This window comes from Halyomorpha halys, unplaced genomic scaffold, assembly GCF_000696795.3.
Source record: "Halyomorpha halys isolate HHAL.00 unplaced genomic scaffold, Hhal_1.1 Scaffold1092.1, whole genome shotgun sequence".
Classification (NCBI taxonomy): Eukaryota; Metazoa; Arthropoda; class Insecta; order Hemiptera; family Pentatomidae; genus Halyomorpha; species Halyomorpha halys.
The window spans coordinates 440,977-462,291 of record NW_027105065.1 but is presented as its reverse complement, the minus strand read 5'-3'; the positions used below and the strand labels follow the sequence as shown (position 1 = coordinate 462,291).

The 21,315-nt window shown below is 30.2% G+C and overlaps 1 protein-coding gene across 1 annotated transcript in view; it reads left to right on the top strand.

Annotated features, from left to right (window-relative positions):
* Positions 1 to 10,173: 10,173 nt before the first annotated feature.
* The window catches only part of Karybeta3 (karyopherin beta 3), a 15,619-nt gene continuing 4,477 nt past the window's right edge, over positions 10,174 to 21,315 (top strand). The window contains exons 1-19 of the mRNA XM_014432648.3: positions 10,174 to 10,377; positions 10,683 to 10,832; positions 10,912 to 11,138; positions 11,236 to 11,332; positions 11,428 to 11,532; positions 14,484 to 14,609; positions 14,696 to 14,910; positions 15,405 to 15,527; positions 15,818 to 15,926; positions 16,011 to 16,164; positions 16,246 to 16,355; positions 16,525 to 16,625; positions 17,207 to 17,324; positions 17,788 to 17,914; positions 18,010 to 18,183; positions 18,609 to 18,800; positions 19,762 to 19,874; positions 20,303 to 20,443; positions 20,520 to 20,669. Of these exons, the coding sequence (XP_014288134.1) occupies positions 10,297 to 10,377; positions 10,683 to 10,832; positions 10,912 to 11,138; positions 11,236 to 11,332; positions 11,428 to 11,532; positions 14,484 to 14,609; positions 14,696 to 14,910; positions 15,405 to 15,527; positions 15,818 to 15,926; positions 16,011 to 16,164; positions 16,246 to 16,355; positions 16,525 to 16,625; positions 17,207 to 17,324; positions 17,788 to 17,914; positions 18,010 to 18,183; positions 18,609 to 18,800; positions 19,762 to 19,874; positions 20,303 to 20,443; positions 20,520 to 20,669 (2,613 nt within the window). The 5' untranslated portion in view covers positions 10,174 to 10,296. The remainder of the gene's footprint in view (positions 10,378 to 10,682; positions 10,833 to 10,911; positions 11,139 to 11,235; positions 11,333 to 11,427; positions 11,533 to 14,483; positions 14,610 to 14,695; positions 14,911 to 15,404; positions 15,528 to 15,817; positions 15,927 to 16,010; positions 16,165 to 16,245; positions 16,356 to 16,524; positions 16,626 to 17,206; positions 17,325 to 17,787; positions 17,915 to 18,009; positions 18,184 to 18,608; positions 18,801 to 19,761; positions 19,875 to 20,302; positions 20,444 to 20,519; positions 20,670 to 21,315) is intronic.

Genomic DNA, 21,315 nt, shown 5'->3' with positions numbered 1-21,315 from the left:
CGCTTGTAGTGCTGGCCCCTGGTGGGATATAGCGGTACTACGTGCTGGCTCGCTGACTGCTACAATGTCGTTTTTTGGCATTTAGCCCGTTATTGATCTATTATAAAAGGAGATAAAACAGTTATTTACCGCAGTTATCAAAATTAATTATTAATAGATAAATATCGATGACCGAGATATATAGAATCACCGAATTCAGATGTTCGTCTTTTAAGCAAAAGCTTGATGGAAAATAAAGTAATATTGAAATAAATTTGTTATTTGTTGGTTTTGACTTTAACGCTATTGTATATACTCCATCTTAAAATAAAGTAAACATTGCTTAGCACATATTTTCCATAAAAAATAATAATGTGAACGTTTACAGCAATTTACATAATTATATAAATATTTTAAATTTGATTAACTCCAAAGATCCTCAATATACAAGAATGAAAACAAGATTGACAGATGATACGACAAAAATTTGAAAATTCGTTTCTTCTACAAACTCTTTTAACATTACATACCTTTGCTATTGACTCACGGTTTTACTAATTAGATATTAAATCCAAAAGATTCCTGTCCAGTTAAGGGTTTCTATATTCCTCTAGAGCAGGGAAGTTTCCAACAATTTGTTGAAAGAGGTCAGGAGGAGGTCAAATCTAAAATGTTGCAACAATTTAACGTTGATCCGACAACGTAACGGAGATCCGGGTAGTATTTGTTGAAATTCGTCATTTTCGTAAACTTTTTGGTAAATAATCTTTTCGAGTACTGTTTTACTGAAGACTTGAGGTTCTCAAATCTCAAACTTACCAACTTTCCGCGTTTTCAAATTACATGGAAAGAGAGGTTTACACATCCTTCTACAAGGATGAATTTTGTTTTGGAGTAGAGAAAGGTCAGGTAGGCACGCACACATGAATTTACAACAGATAAAAAATACAATCAACATTTTTATATGTATTTTACTCTAAAAACAAACTTGGTAACATCTTCATTCAGTCATACAAATTAAAATGATTCATTTTAAGTATTAAACATTTAAAATATTTTACGACTAAACACTTGTATTTTCCTGAATCAATAAAGTTCCAGGTAAGGGATTCGTTCAGATTCATACAAATACAAATAAAATATAGATACTAACTTATTTTTAAATAAAAGCATCAGTTATTATAGACATTCGTATAATAGAATTAGGAATACATTCATTTTATTTTTTGTTTATTAATAAAGTTGTTTTTTCTCTGGCAAAATAGTAAATGAAACTTATATTACAACAAACAATATTTTATTTCCAATGCAGAAAATAATTTTTATCCTCCCTGTATATTAATTAGTCGATTTCTAAGTAAAATACACACTGTAAAATAATTCATAAAAAATGGAGAAAATTTAGTTGAGTAGTTTTTGTACCCGTCAATCATCATGTCAAGGTTTTTTTTTCTTTAAGAGATAAAAGTTATTAATTGAAAAAATCATTAGGGTCATTAGGCAGAGCCGGACAAAAATCAGTTGCGATAAAACTATAATTAAATTTGTCATGGTTACAATGTTTAGTTATTACTGAACTATTAGTAGGGGTATTCAGTATGTTGTATTGAATGTAAAATGTTTTGAATTTAAAATGTTAAATGCTATAAGTATAGGATTGTGAGCAGCCGTATTTAAAGTCATATTAAATGTTAAATGCATAAGAGCTCCTAGCGGATTTTCTAAGCATCTTGTTTTATAACCATTCCTTCCTAAACTTCATTTTATTGTTTACTTCTAAGTTTTGATTAAAGTAATTTATTACAACATGCCTAAAGAGGAAATTGCGTGAAAATATGGCCCCTGAGTGTCTTGTTAATTTTCTAAATTATGAGGAAGAGAATCAATTGAGCTAATTGACAACTACTACTACTATTACATTACAATTATTGTCATACATTGCTTTATTAGTTATAAAACATCTAAAACAATACTGACACAACCAAAACACGAGCAAGTAATATGTATACTACATTTCTTGTTACTACAACAAACAAAATGATTACGAGCTCGGCTGATCTCTTGCGTGACGTCATTATTCATTTAACTGATCTAGTAACAGACTCTATATAACTAAGTTATATGTTATAGCATTTTAACATGGTAAAAGAAGGAAATATTTCTCCATTTAACATGAGTTTCTCCATGTAACACGCTTTAACATGTTAAGCTAAAGATCACGAATACCCCTAATATAATTACTGATTGTATCCATGGAAATATTAATGATAGTTTTTTTCCTACCTCTGGTAACATATGGTTTAAGTAACAGAGTACTCGAAACATTATTTTCCTCGGCACACCGATTTGTTCCAAATTTGAAAAAAAAAAAAAAAAAAGATGAAGATTTGTGTAATAAACTTAGTATAAATTTCATCAGAATCAGTCAATTAGTTTCATAAACTCATGTGGAAATTTTCTTTAAAAATACATCGACCACTGCCCTGTAGATTTCATTTTCAATTAAATAACCACTGATCCAGATAATAAATAACGATTCTCATCAAAATAATGGATAACTTCAAGTTTTTAGAATGACGGATGATCCATTAACTGATGGAAGTATTTGTCGGATAAAAAATTGCTCAGCTTGACAATAAAAAAATATTTGAACAAAGCCAAACTCTGATTATGACCAAATCCGTGATCATCTCATTTCTTCTTTCAAAACGTCTTTGTTTTTCGTAAGTATTTAGTAGTAGAGTACTGAACTGCTCCAAGACAATTTCAATCCTAGAAGTTAAAGAAAGGAGTAGAGAGAATAGTGATTTTAAAAACAAAAAAGTTTGTTAAATTTAAGTTTGGTGAACCTGTTTCAAACAGCAAAAAGTTATATTGAAAGATTTTACCCAAAGAGGTAATTAGACTCGAAACAACTTACACACGCGATTTTCGAACCCTCCGACTCTTTGATAATTTGGGAAATCCGATTAACATAGTGGGGAAATTTTTTAATTTTCTCTCTCTAAATTTCCCTCCAAATAAATTGTTGTAACAGGTTCCCTGTACTGAAGTCGTTCTTGAGAATTCTTTTGTCAGCAGATGCTCTCAAGGTCATCTTACCTTCTCTTTACTGCTGATCAGCCTACTCTAACTTACAATTAATTTCTTATTTGCCTCGTTGGCTTGTTTTGAATGCCTGTATGTTTCTTCTCACACGATAAACTTTATTACGCATCAATTTATATTGCGTTTCTAATTTCTAGATCAGCTAATACACGAGTATGACATTATAATCAATATTGCGAACATTTGACAAAGAGAGGCAGGAGCGTTGCACTACTTTATTGGGGAGGAGGGGATCTTAACTTTTCCAATAATTTTGACCAGTTATACAACAACATTTTAATGTTCCCAACTATATTAAAATATTTTAAGTTTTGTTACGAAAATATTTAAAATATTGTAAAATATTTTAGTATTCCAAACTCTATCAAATTGGGACTTTTCATTCACATCTTCCGAAGTTGAGCTTTGGGGCTCCACTAAACCTTCGAATTCCTCTCGTCTCCAATCCTAACAATCTAAAATCTTTCGTAAAATCCTCAATGATTCCTTACTTTTTCACAAATAAAATCATACATAAAGACTATCTATCAACCCCGTACCAGATACAAAAATTTAAGAAATTGAAAAATGTTGGAATATTTAGTGAAATCATCAATGTATTCAATTGTTTAAAACCTTATTTTACAATTTTGCATTTTTTTTCCGTAAGTGCAAGATGCAGCAACCCAATGCAATTTGTGCAACCGTACAACATTCAGCGGAAGTAGGATTTTCTACTTCAACAATTATTCTTAGTTTTAAACATGATTCCCCCCGATGATGATAGGTAGATAGTATACAGATCAGACTTTATCAGTAATTCGTCATAGCAATGAGATAAAACAAACCATCAGTCAACGTTTATCTAAAAAAATATTAAACACAATAATAAACACGACACGTCATTTTAAGATTATTATTATTATTAGATTATTATTATATTATGATTACTCTCGGTACAAGAGCCGGGAAGAAAAAAAGGCAGTTATCTCACCCCAATTTTTGATTACTTAATGAAAACTATCTATAATTAATAGTCAAAATTGATGAGTCTGGCAAGTATAGGTAGAAGGAATAAAAAATGGTGACTGTTTCAAAATGATATAAATAATTAATTTTTTATTCGGAACTCTATATCTTAAAAACTACCTACAACACTAGAAAATCTAAAAGAACATTAGTTAAAGAAGAGTAAATTTGCTGAAATATTAACCCTAATAGAGCTATTCACGCCCAAAAGTTCTCGAGATATAGCCTTTTTAAAAAGCAAAATTTCTTAAAAATCTACTGAAAGATTAGTAGTTAGTTAATTTATTTTGAGAAATCTATATCTCAGGAACTATGTGACGTACAGAAGTCTATTAGCACTCAAATTAAAGCTAGTTTAATGGGCTATGAAGTAGTTTAAGACGTTTATCGTCGTAGGAGTAGTAGTTTTCATGATATATGCAAAAATAAATTGATTTATAGTTGGTCGGACAATAAGTTTGATTTATGAAAAACTTCATTCCAGAAACGATTTGACGTACAAATGTCTGCCAGCGCTCAAATTAAAGCTAGTTAAATTAATATAAAATAGTTAATAATGTTTATCTTTATAGGACTAGTATTTTTTATGATATTTGACAAAATAAACTCACATAATGTTAATTTTTAGTTATTCGTATAAAATGTTGGATTTTTGAAAAAATATATCTCAAAATCCATGAGACGCACATATGTCTGCCAGCACTCAGAACAAAGGAAATTTAACTTACTATAAAGTAGTTTATGACACTTATCTTCGTAGGGGTAGTGGTTTTTATGATATTCACATATGAATATAAATTTGCCAAATGAAAATTTGTCCGAACAACAATAAATCAATTTATATTAGCAAATTTCATGAACACTATTACTCCTACGAAGATAAACATCATAAACTACTTTATACCTCATTAAACTAGCTTCAATTTGAGTGCTAATAGACACATGTACGTCAAATGGTTTTTGAGATATAGATTTTACAAAATAAATTCACTAAAATCACATGAAATGTTGCTTTTTAAAAAACTATATCTCGAGAACTATTTAACGTAAATAACTCTATTAGTGCTCATATTTTAGCAAATTTGCTCTTCTTTAAATGACGTTCTCTTAGATTTTCTTGTGTTGTTCCTACTTTTCAAGATACAGAGCTCCGAATGAAAAATTAATTTTTTTTATCGCTTTGAAACAGCCGCCATTTTTTATTCCCCCTACCTATACTTGGCAGACCCATCAATTTTGACTCGTAATTATTCATAGTTTTCATTAAAGTAATCAAAAATTGGGGTGAGATAACTGCCTTTTTTCTCCTCTTGGGCTCTTGTTCTATAAGCTATGGTATAGCCCACAGGTAGGCCGTTTCGTTTAATAAATTGCAATTGAAAATTGAGATGAAAAAATCTTAAATGAATGTTTTTCGAAAATCAAAAAGAAAAATTGTTCTGAGCAATGATTATCAGAAGAAGAATTAAGAAGTAGCACAAAACCATTTGTTTTAATTTAATTTTTAAACTTATTACAGGTAGTATACGTCTCCAATGGGGGTCTTGGCCGAAAAAAATAACCACTTGATTGTAAATTTAAAAATTCAAATCCACTTGAATCCAATATATGTACATTCAATGATAAAGTATTGCGTTAGTTAAACAGAACTCATTTAAATCCAGAACAAACATTTTTAAGGAATTCAAAAACAGTTAAATGTTTTTTAATCATAAATTTTGGTACACTACAACTTTGATTACCCCTGAACAGGACTCTGAGGTTTATATAATAGAAATAAAATAAAGAACAAATATGAAATAAGGAACCAACCGATGTTTTGGAGATACAGTGTTTTATAAGTTATATCGAAAAATTTTTCAATAACTTTCATTGTCTAACAAAACCACAATACACAGCATTCCTCAAGGCCCTTTTATTTTTTGGAAAAATGAAAATATTATCGATTTATATATAATTTATTCAACGTCTTGAGACTTCGGTTTGTATTGTTTAAACAAATTAATTAGCATTCCAGGTTAAGCATCAAACTATTTTTATTTATTTCTTTAAAAGTCCAACGTTTCAAGGCCATCCTCAAGGACAATCTTAAATATAAATTTACACCTCACATCTAATTATTTACAAACCTTTTCCTTGCTAAAGAGTCTGATCAGGTCATTAGTATCAATCAGATCGCCCCAATTTGCCAATATTTAATTAACTTTTGAAACTTTTAAATACATATCAACTTAACACTTTCTTATCAACACACTATTTTTCTTAGTTTGTTGGTAAGAAAGTGTTAAGTTAATCTTTAATAAAAAGTTTTAAAAATTAATTAAATGGTGACAAAAAAGGGTGATTTGATTGATATTAATGACCTAGGCCGAATGGCCTGCAAAAATTTTTTAAATAATTGAATGTGAGGTGTAAATTTATATTTAATATTGTCCTTTAGGATTGTCGAATTGACCGACATATTAATTTTTATAGAATTAAAAAAGAATATTATGAGAATTAACCTGAATACTAATTAATTTATTAAAAAAATTATGGATTTAGTTTATAAAAACCCAATGTCACAAAAACATAGGTTGGTTCCACAGTGCATATTTGGGTTCTATTGGAATGATGCCTGCCAGTATCTCATTGTACCTCACTCCAAGCACTTGGACTCAGTTACTCCGTTTAAATTTGAAATTTCACTATTTATGCTCACAATACAAACTTCCCTAGCCTCATGACAGTTGATTTAATCGACAGTAACAATGACATTACCAATCAAAAATATACTAGGGTTTTCTGGACGAGAAAACCGCTGCCAGGTATCCATTCATCTCTTACATCTGTCATGCTGAGGCCAGGTCTAAGGTGGAACATCACAATAATTTGCTTTCTTCTCCCAAACGTTCTGCCCAGCTGTCTTTATCATTGTCCACCTAGCCTGAAGATACCTTATTGGAACCCACCTACCTACTAACTGAGCATTGTCTGTCCCAATACCTGACCAGATTTTAGTAGCTAACCGTCGAATTGTGAAGAAGCCATCAGCCTCAAAATTTCATATTCGATATCATGATTTTTCTTAATCATAATAACAATCTTATAGAACATTCAACGTAGACTTCGAAATTGTTGAGAAATGTTTTAAAAATCATCAGTTACAAGTAAATAAATTTGTATGTTTATGGGAAAAACGAGGTTTATAAAACACAATCACCAACATATATTAAAAATAAAACAATATAATAAATTCTTCATTACTATAAATGTTCCTTCATTAACATTCAGAAGTGTAGTTCCTTCACGCGTTAGGGGATTTCTTCCTGGTGATGTCATCTAATGTATTAAAGATGAAGGTCACGGGGGAGTTAGTTTAACGAGACTTCCTAATTTCCTTTCTCGATGACGAATCCACTCTCTTATAAGAACGAAATACCAAGAATATATACAATATATCTATAAATATACACACACATGTGAATAAATACATGCACACATTTCTTTGTATTAACATTTTTACTTCTTACTAATTCAAGTATCCAACTGAAAATGCCTCCATGTGGACCCCTTGTAACACACTCTTTATTTAAGGCCATGTTGCAGCCACTGTTTAAACTGTATGGCTGTCGTGACAGCGAGATAATAGTAGACGATTTTGAGTGATGTCGTTACCTGTCACAGCAGTAACAATTATCATTACGTTGACAGTCACATATGTAGGACTTGACAATGAACTGTAGCATCTTAAACATTTAATCACCAGTACTTTGTGGTGCTTATTTTTTACAATCTATTTCAAATTTTTATTTATATACTCATTTTTCCTTTTTTTTTTACTATTAAATTAAATTAATTATTATTAAATTGTTCAGTATGATTCGTTAATGATCGGAATCTATAGTTAGTTTGAAATCAACAAATTATAAAAAAAAAATAGATTTTTTTTTGTCTGATAAAGGTCTAATCAAGCACTTTGAAGGGAGCTCTTAATGTTTTTACCTGAGAATAGAAAAGTGGTCTTTGTTTATCGCGCACTGGGATATCGCAGTTTAGTCAAAAACGAAATGCCGTGTTCATACTATGTAAAATATTTTGTCTACTTTAATTTTGTGTTAGGTACTACTCTACAAAACAAGTTTTCCTTGATTTAAATTTGTATCAAAAGGTTTTTACTCTTCAAGAAATATCAAGTTGCATTCATACTTTATTCAAGGCTTGATCCAATGTGTTCTGCTAAACTTCCTTATACCTCATCTTTCCATTTTACTGTAGATTTTTCATTTTTTTATCTCTTCCATACAATAGTTATCTACAGTAGTATTCCGCAGACATTCTTTTAACATGGCCGTACTAAGATATTTGTATCATGGTTGAAAGTACGTTTTTATCCACTTCTTATCATTTCATTTTGTTCTTTCATGTAAGGATTTTCTCTCTGCTCTTCTCCTAAAATCCTTTTGCGGACTAGTATTAATGATGTATGTTTACGAGGCATAAGCAGTTATAAACTCAAATACAGACTTGTATATTAGACTCTTGATGTTTTGAACTCCTGAGGATATCCTCCTATTCTTTGTTCCATATCACTGGTTCAAGTTGCTTTACTATTCAACATTGATACCAAATATTTGAACTTCTCCACTGTTTTTATATGTTTTCGATGACTAAATTATCTGATGAGGTCCTTAGGTTCTTTGTTATTTTGAAATTGATATTTAGTCCCCATTTTTCCTAAGATTCTATAAATTTCCTTAGCATTTAGGTCATCAGCTAACATAAGGTTTGTGACTTATACATCACTGATCCTTATTCCCATTTTTATATATTATCTTATCTACTGTTTTAGAGCCACATCTACATAAACTTTTAAAAAGGGACGGTAAAAAAGGTAGCATCTTAGTAGAAGTCCTTTTGACGTCTGGAATTTCCCAGGACACCTCGGTCACATTTTAATACAAGCATTATTGTAGTACATTTCTTTTATGATGTTCATTGTGCATTCCGTTTTTAAGTACTTTCCAATATTTTCACGGGAAAATTTATTTTCATAAATAAATACTCCAAATTTTTAGATTAATTCCGATATTTTTCGAGGATTTGCCATATGAAAATGTGGTCTATTCACTATATCCCAGTAGTGAAACCACTTTTATCTTCTGTACTATCATATTCCCTTCATATCTTATTCTTAACAATTCTACTCGGACGTTTTATTCAAGGGTTCCTAATACTTTTTTCAAGGAAAAAATATTTTTTGATAAATCAGAGTATACAGGAATTTGTTTTAATAACCGGTTTGGTTTAAAACAAAGTTTTTTCTTATAACTATTACTTCACAAAAATAACAGGTAAATAAAAACCGGTTATTTTAAGTGCATATCCCTAATTGTAACACTAATCCAGCCAGTTGTAACTGGAAGCATCGTAGCGATCCTGTTTCCACCCCGTTTTATTATTTCTCCCAAAAAAACATGCAATACAACAGAAGACCACAAATGCAAGTCAACTTAATGAACTGAAATACTACATTAATTTAAACTTGACTTGAATTATTTTAAGATAATTTTTACAATCACTTACCTCAATAAAATCTTGTTTCTGGTAAGGGTGAAATTCTTGATTAAAATTGTAGTACTTCAGTTTCAAATTACCTTTCATAGACCTATAAAATAACCTACTTAGTTATTTATGTTGTGTTCATATACTACTAAGCAAAGCTGTATTTGTAATTGGTGAATATTTGGCGTAATTTAAATTAAATAATTATAATTTACCACTGCATTAGTTTATTGGAAATTTTAGATTGTTCTAATACCGATATCTTGTCTTTAAGTGGAACAAAAGTGAATTTCGCGGTTTCCATTGCTTACTTGATTAAAGTGTTATCCCGCCTTTTATTTACAACTAAAAACTTAACGATCTTCAATTCCTTATTAAGAATAACAATCAAAAGAATATACGTTCCAATACTTGTTAAGTTACATTTTATCGCCCGTGTTTATTCTTAGCAACGGTATCGATCACATGGGGAGAATGAATTTCATATTGTAATATTCGGTAAATAGTCTTGAAACTATTAATTTCTGGGGTATAATCCTATAGTATTTTTTTTCTGTTACATTCTGTTGCTTAAGTATGTTAAATTATTTATTTGATTTAAAATGTGTTATTCTGCGACTACCCTCCTAACATTGTCCTTTCGGATGTCAAGTGAATATGGCGGCAGATCAGGAGACATTTCAGCAAATTTTAACTTCTCTTTTAAGCTCGGAAAATGAAGTTAGGACACAAGCGGAGGTCTGTAAACATTTACTAATATGTTTAACACTTTGTCTGCCTTCCCCCAATGCATATTATTTCGTACTTCTTAAACCTTGTGCATATGAAATCCATGTGTTAAGAGCGCATGGGTGATGCTGCTTAAAGAAGTTATTTCAGTGTAATTGCTTTTATCTAATAATAGCTATTAAAGTTTCGGTTAATTACATACCCAAACTCAGCAAATAAGTTTTTAGCATTTACTGTCAGTTGTTTTTAACTTTTTAAACAGGGTTGTACTTAAATGGTAGTGTTTTCATTATTGTTATTCTTTGTTTTTACAGAAAACCTATGTAGAGATCCCTGTAAAAACTAGAGTTGTGCATCTTCTGAACACTGTCCATAATGAAAGTCAAAGAGAAGAAGAAAGACAAATGGCAACAGTTCTCTTGCGGAGGCTTTTCTCTGTGGAGTTTGGGGAATTTTACACCACTGTATGGGTTATTCTCATTTGAGGTTCTTCTATAGTTAATTGAGGTTTACTTAATTTTATTTATTCAAATTTACTTCTAGCTTCCCCCTGAAGCCCAACAAGAACTTAAGAGCAGAGTTTTGGCCATATTACATACTGAACAGTCTGACAATCTCCGTAGAAAAGCTTGCGAAGTAGTTGCTGAGTTGGCAAGAAATTTGATCGATGATGATGGAAATAACATCTGGCCTGAGTTTTTACAGTTTCTATTTCAATGTGCCAATTCAACATCACCTATTCTTAAAGAAGCCTCTCTCCGCATGTTTGCGTATGTGTTATACTACATCAATGCTATTTGTTATAGTGAACCGCTTTTTTATCAAAACTATGACTGAAATTTTGAATAATCATTTTGAATTTTACAGTGCTGTTCCCGGTGTTTTTGGGAATCAACAGGTTCAACATTTAGATCTGATCAAACAAATGCTTCAGCAAGCCTTGACTGATGCATCCTCTTACAATGTAAGGCGGACTTTTAATATATGGTTAATTATTGCTATTGTGTCAGTGATAAGTAACATCTGTATCATGAATTTAACAAATCTCTTATAACTCAGGTCCGTTTTCAAGCTGTGAAAGCTGTTTGTGCATTCATCATGCTTCATGAAAAGGAAGATACAATTCACAAACATTTCATGGAACTTCTACCACCTGTCATAGCGGTAATGTATATTTAAGTCATTTTAGATTAAATTAACATTTGCAAGGAATGATTGTAGAACAATGAAGTTTGAGCTAATCTCTTTTTTTGTTAAAAGTATTTGTAGACATACTAATTAACTGATCGTATAATTAATTTTATAATAACAACATCTTTTTATGTTTCTGCACGAAATAAGAAGATAATGATAGTTCTAAATGCAAGTAAAGTATTTGGGATTATATTGTAAGAGATTGGAATTATAGAATAGATCTGATAATATGAATCTTTTATGTTCTAATCAGAAAATGTATTTCATAATAATTATGGAATAATATATAAAGGATATTCTTAGTAGGTTTAAACTGCTTGTGTATCTGATAAAGCAAATAAGATTAATGTTTTAGTTATGATTAGTTTCTTAATGATTAACCTGTTGCAATAAAAGAAGAACAAACAACTTCAGTGATTTTTATTATATGACCCATGCGTTATAGACCATTTATGCCTTTCATGTTTTAACTTGCTGCTGTTCACAAGTTAGTCGATTCAACTGAATAACTAGTTGCATGCCCTGTTTTATCTTGAAAATGCCCTGTATTTTGTCACTGTTCCTGTTGTCATGATTCTGAAACATGCCTTGCATAGTTTACCCGAAACTTAGTTTCTGACAATAAAAGAATATTGAATTAGTTTGTTCAACTTTTCTCTTTTATTTCACCTTACTGATCACTGTTAACATGATTAAATTATCTCATATAGAGTATTAAGTTAATTTTTGTCCCACTCGAATAATTAAGAAAGCTATGGTTATTTTAACAACAGCTTTCATTACTGCCATAGGTCTATGCTGTAGTTGAATTTAACTTGGTTGCAGTTGTTGCAATCACTTGGTTTGTTCAAACGGACCATATTAAAATAAATTTTAGATTAACTTTAATGATGTTGCATACTGATCTCTTTTTTTGTTATTAAGTGATTAAATACTGCATGTTTAACTAATTTGTTATGTTAAGATAAATGATATTAAGACAAAAATATAAAAAGAAAATTATGAGTGAATACATTTTTTTTTTTAAGTTGACAGCTGTAGCTAGGTTTAGTGGTAGGGAATCCTTATGAGATTTACAAGAATTTTAGTAATAAAAACTCTTTAGTTTTTAAAACATAAAAGGCAGAAGCTGCTCATTTTTGGCATGTTATTATTTCTTGTTTAGGTAGTTGCTATTAGGATTTTAAATATACAGAGTTTCTAGATCTGAGAGTTTGGCGTTTTTATTAGTTACATTCCAACAACCACTTTTGACTGTCAAAAGAACTACTAAACACAAGAACTTAAAAAACAGTACTGCACATGCCCTGTAGAGTTCTTGAAAGTCAGTTGTAGTCATTGGAAGAAACCTATTACTTGTTATTTTTACTTTACTACTATGTTAGGAAGTGTTAACAAAAAAATTTGCACCCATATTAAACGTATTATGTTGGCCACTGACAATCACTCCTCTTCTTACCTCTTTTTTATAAACAGACAGTGATTTGTGTTTAAGTGTAATGCATGTTTTGTATTATTTACTAGATACTAATGTCTGAATGTATAAATGAATATAACTTGAGAATTAATGGAATACAATTAGTGCTTCTACTCATACAACATTATCTTAACCTTCTAAGTAAAAAAAAAAATGGAAATTTTAAGCATTGTAGCAATTAAACTAAACATGTTTATTTTCTTTTAATTATTATATATTTATTTTGTGACATGATCATTTGTAAAAAAATTGGGACCGGTTGTGAAATATAGCAGCCCAGGCTCAAGCTCCTCTCAGTATTTCATGTCACTCCATATACAATGGAGTGATCATCTGTCGCCACCTTTAAACATTGCCCCCCTATGCAAACATCTCGTATCAGGAAAGCGTTTACTGGATTGGGGAAGGTCATTTTCCTCACAAGAAGTGAGGAAATTTTACAATGGGCCGCGAATGTGAATTTACTGCCATGAATGAAAATAATTATTTCCCAAATTAAGTTCACATCCTAATGTTGTATTCACAAGGGCATGCACAACATCTAAAGCATTATGGTGGCTTCATAGATATTTTGTTATAAGTAATAATTGATATTGTCACGAGAGATCATCATTCCTCTATTGTAAAATAAGATATAAAATAATTGTCATTGTTATTTATTGCCTCTTAATATTATATATAACCTTTCCCATTTAAACTATTTCAACGGTATTGAAAAACCTCCAAAAGTCAGGATTTTGTGGGCACACTGTGAGTTCCCAAGTTCAGGTTAAATACAGAATTTATCTGGGAAAACCGGTAATATTTAAACTTGTGGTTTGTATTTTTTTGCTCTAAAATATTTAATCAAATTCAGTATAAACAAAATTCAATTCCCATATCAATTTATGGACCATTTTTAAAACTCTTAATCTTGTTTTTTATTGAGGATCATTAGAGTTAATTATTAGGGTCCATGTCATTTTTAGTTTTGATTTAACTTAATGAAATATTAAAGGAAATAACTTTTTTCTGTTAGTTTTAATTCAGAATTTTCATTAACTATGTGCAATTCCTTATTTTAGTTCATTATGTTTTTGAACCTTGGTAATTGACCAAGAAAAAAAAATTCAGAATAGTGGCCACTTGGTGTTATACCTTCCTCCTTTCCCAGCAATTTAACAATTAAGAGAAATATTGTTTTGGAGAAAATGTCTTAGTGTTACTAGATATATACCTATATATTTGTATTTATTACGATATTGAATTCAATATTAATTGTAACAATAATTTAATCAAGAATTAAGTTAGTTGGTTTTACTACTTGTTTAGCAGAAAATTTGAAAACTTCCTTTATATTATTCCTAATAACTAAATTTAATAGATTAATTATGAATTAATTAATCCATCAGTAGTGAAAGTATTTTATTAACTGAAAAGTTAACGATGTTTCTATCATTTTCAGGTTATTGCGGAAAGCATTAAAGAACATCAAGACGATTCTCTTTTGAAATGCCTTATCGATCTCGCTGAAAGTGCTCCTAAGTTCCTTAGACCTCAAACAAATACTATTATACAAATGTGCTTAGAGGTAAAGCGTTAATGTTTCTTAATATTTTCAAATGATATTTTCTCTTTTAAGGTATAATTTTTTGCTGATTAATATTTAATTTTCAGGTCCTATCAGATAATAGTTTAGATGAAAATTCATGGAAACATTTAGCATTAGAGACAATTGTGACACTCTCAGAGACTGCACCTGCTATGATGCGTAAGGAAGCAGGCCATTACATCCCAGTTCTTATCCCTATTGTACTTGATCTTATGACTGATCTAGACGATGATCCTGAATGGAGTGTATCCGATGAAATTGTTGAAGATGATAATGATAGGTAGGGATTAGTACATTTCTGTATCTTAGTATTGTGAATTTTTTTAATCGGTGAGTAGATTGTTGACTGTGGATAACGTATATGGAGAAGATGGTTAGGGTTGCGGTAAGTGAAGAACACAAATAAGTAGAAACTTATTTATTAGTGCCGACGTTTTTGTCAGAATTTGTAGCCTTCATCAGGGCTAAGAACCAACAAAAAAAAATATAATCAATGAATCAAAGGGTATATAGAGTGCTTAGAAAGTCAGAATATAACTAACATTATAGATACATAAATTGTGTCGGCAGATATGAATAGCTTAAGTATAATAAGAAGCTAAAGGCTGTATGAGAAGATTAATATTACAATTAAGTATGAGGAAAGAACAAATAATAAAATACCTATGAAAGTCAAGTTAATAATTTTTCTAAATATATGTTTGACTTTGATGATCTTATTTGTTATTTAACTAACAATGAACTGTTTACTATATGTACATTTGTTTTTTCTAGTAATAACGTTGTGGCTGAATCTGCATTGGATCGCTTGGCATGTGGATTAGGTGGAAAAACAATTCTTCCCCAAGTCCTTCAAAATATTCCAAATATGTTGACTCACGAGAATTGGAAGTATAGGTAGTGTGTTACTTATTATTTTATTTCAATTAATTATTATTTTAATTTTATTTTACTCCCACTTGTATTTTGTTAATTTTTTATGGTGTTTGAAACTATTGAATTATGTTTTATGTAAAATCATAAATTTATTAAATCTTGTTGCAACCAAGAGAATGATTGTGATATTGTGATAAACAATGAATTATTGCTAAGCAAAGTAATGTTATAGGCCATTGTGGGTAATTTGTAAAAAATAAAAACTGTATTTAATTTGATAAAAATTATAATTTAAAAATAACTGTTTTTAGACATGCTGCATTAATGGCTATTTCTGCTGTGGGAGAAGGGTGCTATAAACAGATGGAGGGGATGTTACCTCAAATCATGGATGGTGTTTTACAATACCTTAGCGATCCTGTAAGAAAGAATCTTGATTAATACTTGTGTACAGTATAAAGTAGTTTCTTTGTATTATTGTAATAATTGTCTTATAAATTTTAGCATCCACGTGTCAGGTATGCTGCTTGCAATGCTATAGGACAAATGTCCACTGATTTCGCTCCTACCTTTGAAAAGAAATTCCACGACAAAGTAATTCCTGGTCTGTTGATGGTTTTAGATGATAATCAAAATCCTAGAGTTCAAGCTCACGCTGGTATATTTTTAAATTTGTTTTTTAAAAAATTATATAAACTTGAGAAATTTTTAAGTTCATTAATTTTTTATCTTTTTATAGGTGCTGCACTGGTCAATTTTAGTGAAGACTGTCCAAAAAATATTTTAGTTCAGTACTTGAACGAAATCATGGCTAAATTAGAAGGAATTTTGAGTGCTAAATTTAATGAAGTATGTATTTATTTATTGTTTCTGTAATTAACTATATTTGAACCTAATTTTTCCCTATTAAACTTCATATGAGCTTGATCCATCCCCTTAATGTTTTCAATGTTTGGTTTGCTTCAATTAATGATTAATATTTTATAAATGTTAATATCAAAACTTATATTTTGTTTAGCTTGTAGAGAAGGGCACGAAATTGGTTTTAGAACAGGTTGTTACCACAATTGCTTCAGTGGCAGATACTTCTGAAGAGCAGTTTGTTGCATATTATGACAGGTAAAACTATTATTACATTTGTTAAAAATTATATTTTTATTTTGGAAGAACATTGATTAGCTTTGTATAATTACTAAAAGGAAGGCATGGGTGCGGTCATAAAGTAACTCAAAAAATACAAAACTATTTTAGTTGCTTTTTAACAACATCCAGACCAACTTCCTTTTATTAAATTTTTATGTTTATTGATTTCTATTATATCTGTTTAGCAAAGAAGGTAAATGTAGTTGTTACTTCTTTTTTCTAAGAATAGCTATGAACAAATATATAAATATTCCTTTTAATGACCAGAAAGATAATGGTATATATAAATGCTGAGGTAAATGTATTGTAGTATATGGTAGATCTCGTGACTTTCCTCACAATTCAAAAATGTCATAACTGGTATAAAGCTTTACCTCTTGGGTATATTATAAGCCTTCAATTTATTGAAATTTTATCATTTTAATTCTTCATTTATTGGCAGTGTATAAAAGATGAGACAGTGTTTCTTTTTAAAAGTATAAATATATAGTTATAGAGATATGAGTGCTATAAATTAACTTATTTATTAAACCAATTATTTTTATATTATTATATAGGTTGATGCCTTGTTTGAAGTATATCATTCAAAATGCCAATACCCCTGAATTGAAAATGCTGCGAGGGAAAACAATTGAGTGTGTCAGTTTAATTGGACTTGCTGTTGGAAAAGAAAAAGTATGTATGCCTATTCCGGATATTTTCATTGCATTAATAACTTTTCTATTAATTTTTTTAGTTATTACTATTAAAAATCAGTTGTAGTAACTGTGATGTAAGTTCAGTTTTTCTTAATCACTTATTGGTCACAAAATTTATTATTTTAAGAAGATAGTTGCGGAAAAAATAAATTTATAAAATGTTTTACTTATCTTAAACCAAATTTTTAACCCATAATGTATCCCTTCATCTCATCAGGGCTACAAAAAAAGTTATAAAGTAGTTAAAGGAGTATTAAAGTTACCTGTTTTGTATCTTTTTCTTTTAGCTCTGATAAAGATCTCCACTGTGAATCAAAACATTGTGGTTCTTCATAATTAGTTATAACCTATTTTTGTAATTGTTGGTTTTCCTATCTAAATATTTTTAAATTATTCTTATTTTTAAATTTATTGTTACTAATTTGAGTTTTCATATTTAGTTTGCTCCTGACGCAACTGAAATCATGGATCTCCTGCTGAAAACACATGGAGAAGGGGAACTTCCTGATGATGATCCTCAAACATCTTATTTGATCTCCGCTTGGGCTAGGATATGTAAAATATTAGGTGGAAATATTTTTTTTGTCATTTAAATTATCTCTGTTAATATTAAGTCTTATTTCTACTTTGATAAATATTTATAATATTTTCATTAATTTTAGGAAAGGCATTCCAGCCATATTTGCCATTAGTAATTGGACCAGTTATGAGGACAGCTTCGTTAAAACCAGAAGTTACCCTGATGGATAATGATGATATGGATGAGGTATCTGGTGATGATGATTGGCAGTTTGTTTCCCTCGGTGAACAACAAAATTTTGGGATCCGGACAGCAGGTTTGTAATCCATATAAAAATACTTCAGCATTTAGAAAGTTCTATAACTTTAAGAGGTCGCATGTCTTTGTAAGACCTGAATACCCTGGAAAGGGCTCATCACATTTTTTTTTCTCTTATCTGAGGTAATTTATTGATCTTATCGATAGTCCTATTTTAAAATAACCAGTCATTTCCTAGCTGGAGTATTTGTTATTGTTACTTGGAGGCCCAAATTAAAACCTGTCAGAATAATCTGACATTTCTATGTGTGACTTCCTAGAAATGTTATTCTTAAAATAGCTAATTAAGTAAAGCATGGTCAAGTGTAGTAATATTAATTAAGACCAAAATCCGAATATATTAAATAGCTTTTATATTTTAATCTTAATTTGTTTTAATTTATCTTATGATTATTAAACTTGACTTGTAATTTTGTTGTTTAGGTATTGAGGATAAGGCTTCAGCTTGTGACATGTTAGTGTGCTATGCTTTGGCTCTCAAGGAAGGGTTCGCTGACTATGCAGAACCTGTAGTCAAGCTAATGGTGCCGATGTTAAAATTTTATTTTCACGATGGTGTTCGAACAGCTGCTGCCCAGAGTCTTCCTTGTCTTCTAGATTGTGCTAAATCAAAAGGTACACAACAATTTTAATTTATGACTAATAATAATTATTCATTTTATATAACTTTTGAGGTGTGTCTGATCATATGATTATCCTCTTATGATCTTATTGTATTATTATAAGAATAAGATAATTTATTGTAAAGAAATTGGTTCATACTCTCCTTTTCTTTTTTTATCATGAAATTGTTTTAGTTCCTCTTTTTGAGATGGTTTATAGTACAGTTGAGTCTTGCTAAACTGGACTGTGGATGGTCCTTATATATTCATTCATTTTCGGCACAGCAGGGGCATGTAACGATCCTTTGCCCATACTTCCCTGTTGGCTGCGCACCTGATGAATATTCCACTTTTTCTCAGATCTTTTATATTATCTATCCGTCTTGCCTTTGGTCTTCCCCATGGCCTGATTCCATCTGGTTTCCCATGATAAAGTTTTCATATCATTCATTCTTAGTATATGTCCCATCCATTTCATATAGCTGAATTTGTGCGAAATGGGAGATATCTAGATCACCGTATATTTAATAGACTTCATACATATAGTTAAATTATAAAAAACCTTCTAGATACATGATACTAACTTATTTTGTCTGTATTGGTTTTATTTGTGATTATTGAAAACATTACCTTTAAGTGATGCATCACATTTCAGGTTACCATACCATAGTCTTGTAAGCAAGCATCAGTCCCTAATACTTTAAATTTTATTACTCTATAAATTTATGTTAATTTGATTTATTTTTCGATTTTGAAATTTTATTTTTCAATGAGCTTAAGTAGAAGAGTAAGGTGGTTGATTATTGAAATTCCTCATAAGGTTAATTTTGTTTTTCGGAATGGGAAGTTCTTTCTTCACAGAGTCCCATGGCAATGTAGAGATATTCTGTTCCATCCCAAAATTTTTGATATTACAAATTAAAATATTTTATTTATTTATTCTTTCTTTTTATTTTTATTTCTTTTTTTTTTAGGCACTGCATTTATTCAAGGAATGTGGGAATACATTTGTCCAGAATTACTGAAAGCCATTGAAACTGAACCAGAAACTGAAGTAAAACATGAACATATGCGTTCGTTAGCCATGGTAAGAAAATAAGATTTTGGTTTTCACTAGACTTATGGCACTTTGTGTACAATCTATTTGCTGGATTTTTCTTAATAAATATTAAGGGATTTTTTTGAACTTCTTAAATTTTAGATATTAACACAGAATTAATATTCTTGACCCTGTACCAAATAAGAAACAAGTCATTATGGAAAGAAATCTTTCATCTCTTTATTGAGCTGTTATCAGTACTTTTTCTTTATACTAAGATTTCATAAAACATAAATAATCACAGCAATTGACTTTTGTTTGTTGTACTTATTAATCAGATAACAAAGTGATTGAGTCCGTTAATTTTCTCCAGCTTGCTTTATTACTCCAATTTGTTGAGTAATAAACCAATTTATTTATTTATTATTGATTGCTTTGTTTGAAGTTTGTACAAGTATATGTTAATTTGATTTTAGTGTATCGAAACTCTCGGCAAAGGTTGCATGTCTGAGGAATCAATGAAGGAGTTACTTAGGATTTTAGATACCCTTTTGAAACAACACTTTGATAGGGCAGTTGAGAGACTGGACAAAAGGAAAGATGAAGATTATGATGAGGTTCTTATTTCTTTTATTTTATGTTGTGTATGTATCCAGTATATGCTCAAATTTATAATATTATTTTCCTGTTTAGATTGTAGAAGAACAGTTGGAAGATGAGGACAATGATGATAATTATACTCTTGGCAAAATAGCAGATATCCTTCACGCTCTCTTTTTCACGTACAAACAAGACTTTTACCCTTATTTCGATATGATTATTGGGCACTTCATAAAAATGATTGTAAGTTTGAAAATCTTATAAAAAGTTATTGTGCTAGTTAAAAATAACCGGGGGCCGCCCGTAGCTCAGTGGTTAAGACACAGTCTTTCCAATTTGATGTCTATTGGCAGTGCCGGCTCGAATTCGGCCTGGGACGTTGACTTTTTTCATTGAGTGGCGGTCCCACAAAATGAAGAACTTTGACTCCCAACCATGGTTAGGCAATATAGGACTCCAATGGGAGTCTTGGCCAAAAAAAAAAAAATAAAGTAACCTGTTATTATTGGATAGTCCTTCAAAAGTAATTTTTCTTTTAAGAAGTTTAAAGTATTTTCTTTAATGTAACGATGGCAGAATAGTTGTCGTTTCCATTAGTTATAAAAAGTAACAGTTTTAGAGACAAATACCCTCATCGTATATTTTTTTATTTTTTGAGTAAATGGAAATCTTAGATAGACCTGAATAGGGATCTATCCATGTGAGGGAATTTATACTCACTAAAACAACCTCCCTACATTTTTTCCATCGAGCAATGAACTACTACCCTTTGGCAAAGCATCATTTAGAGGTAGTGGCTCTCATTATGCTAGGCAACCTTTCCTTCTCCACCTTTCTCAGTTGCTTGATACCCTGTGCTCTCTCATTATGCTAGGCAACCTTTCCTTCT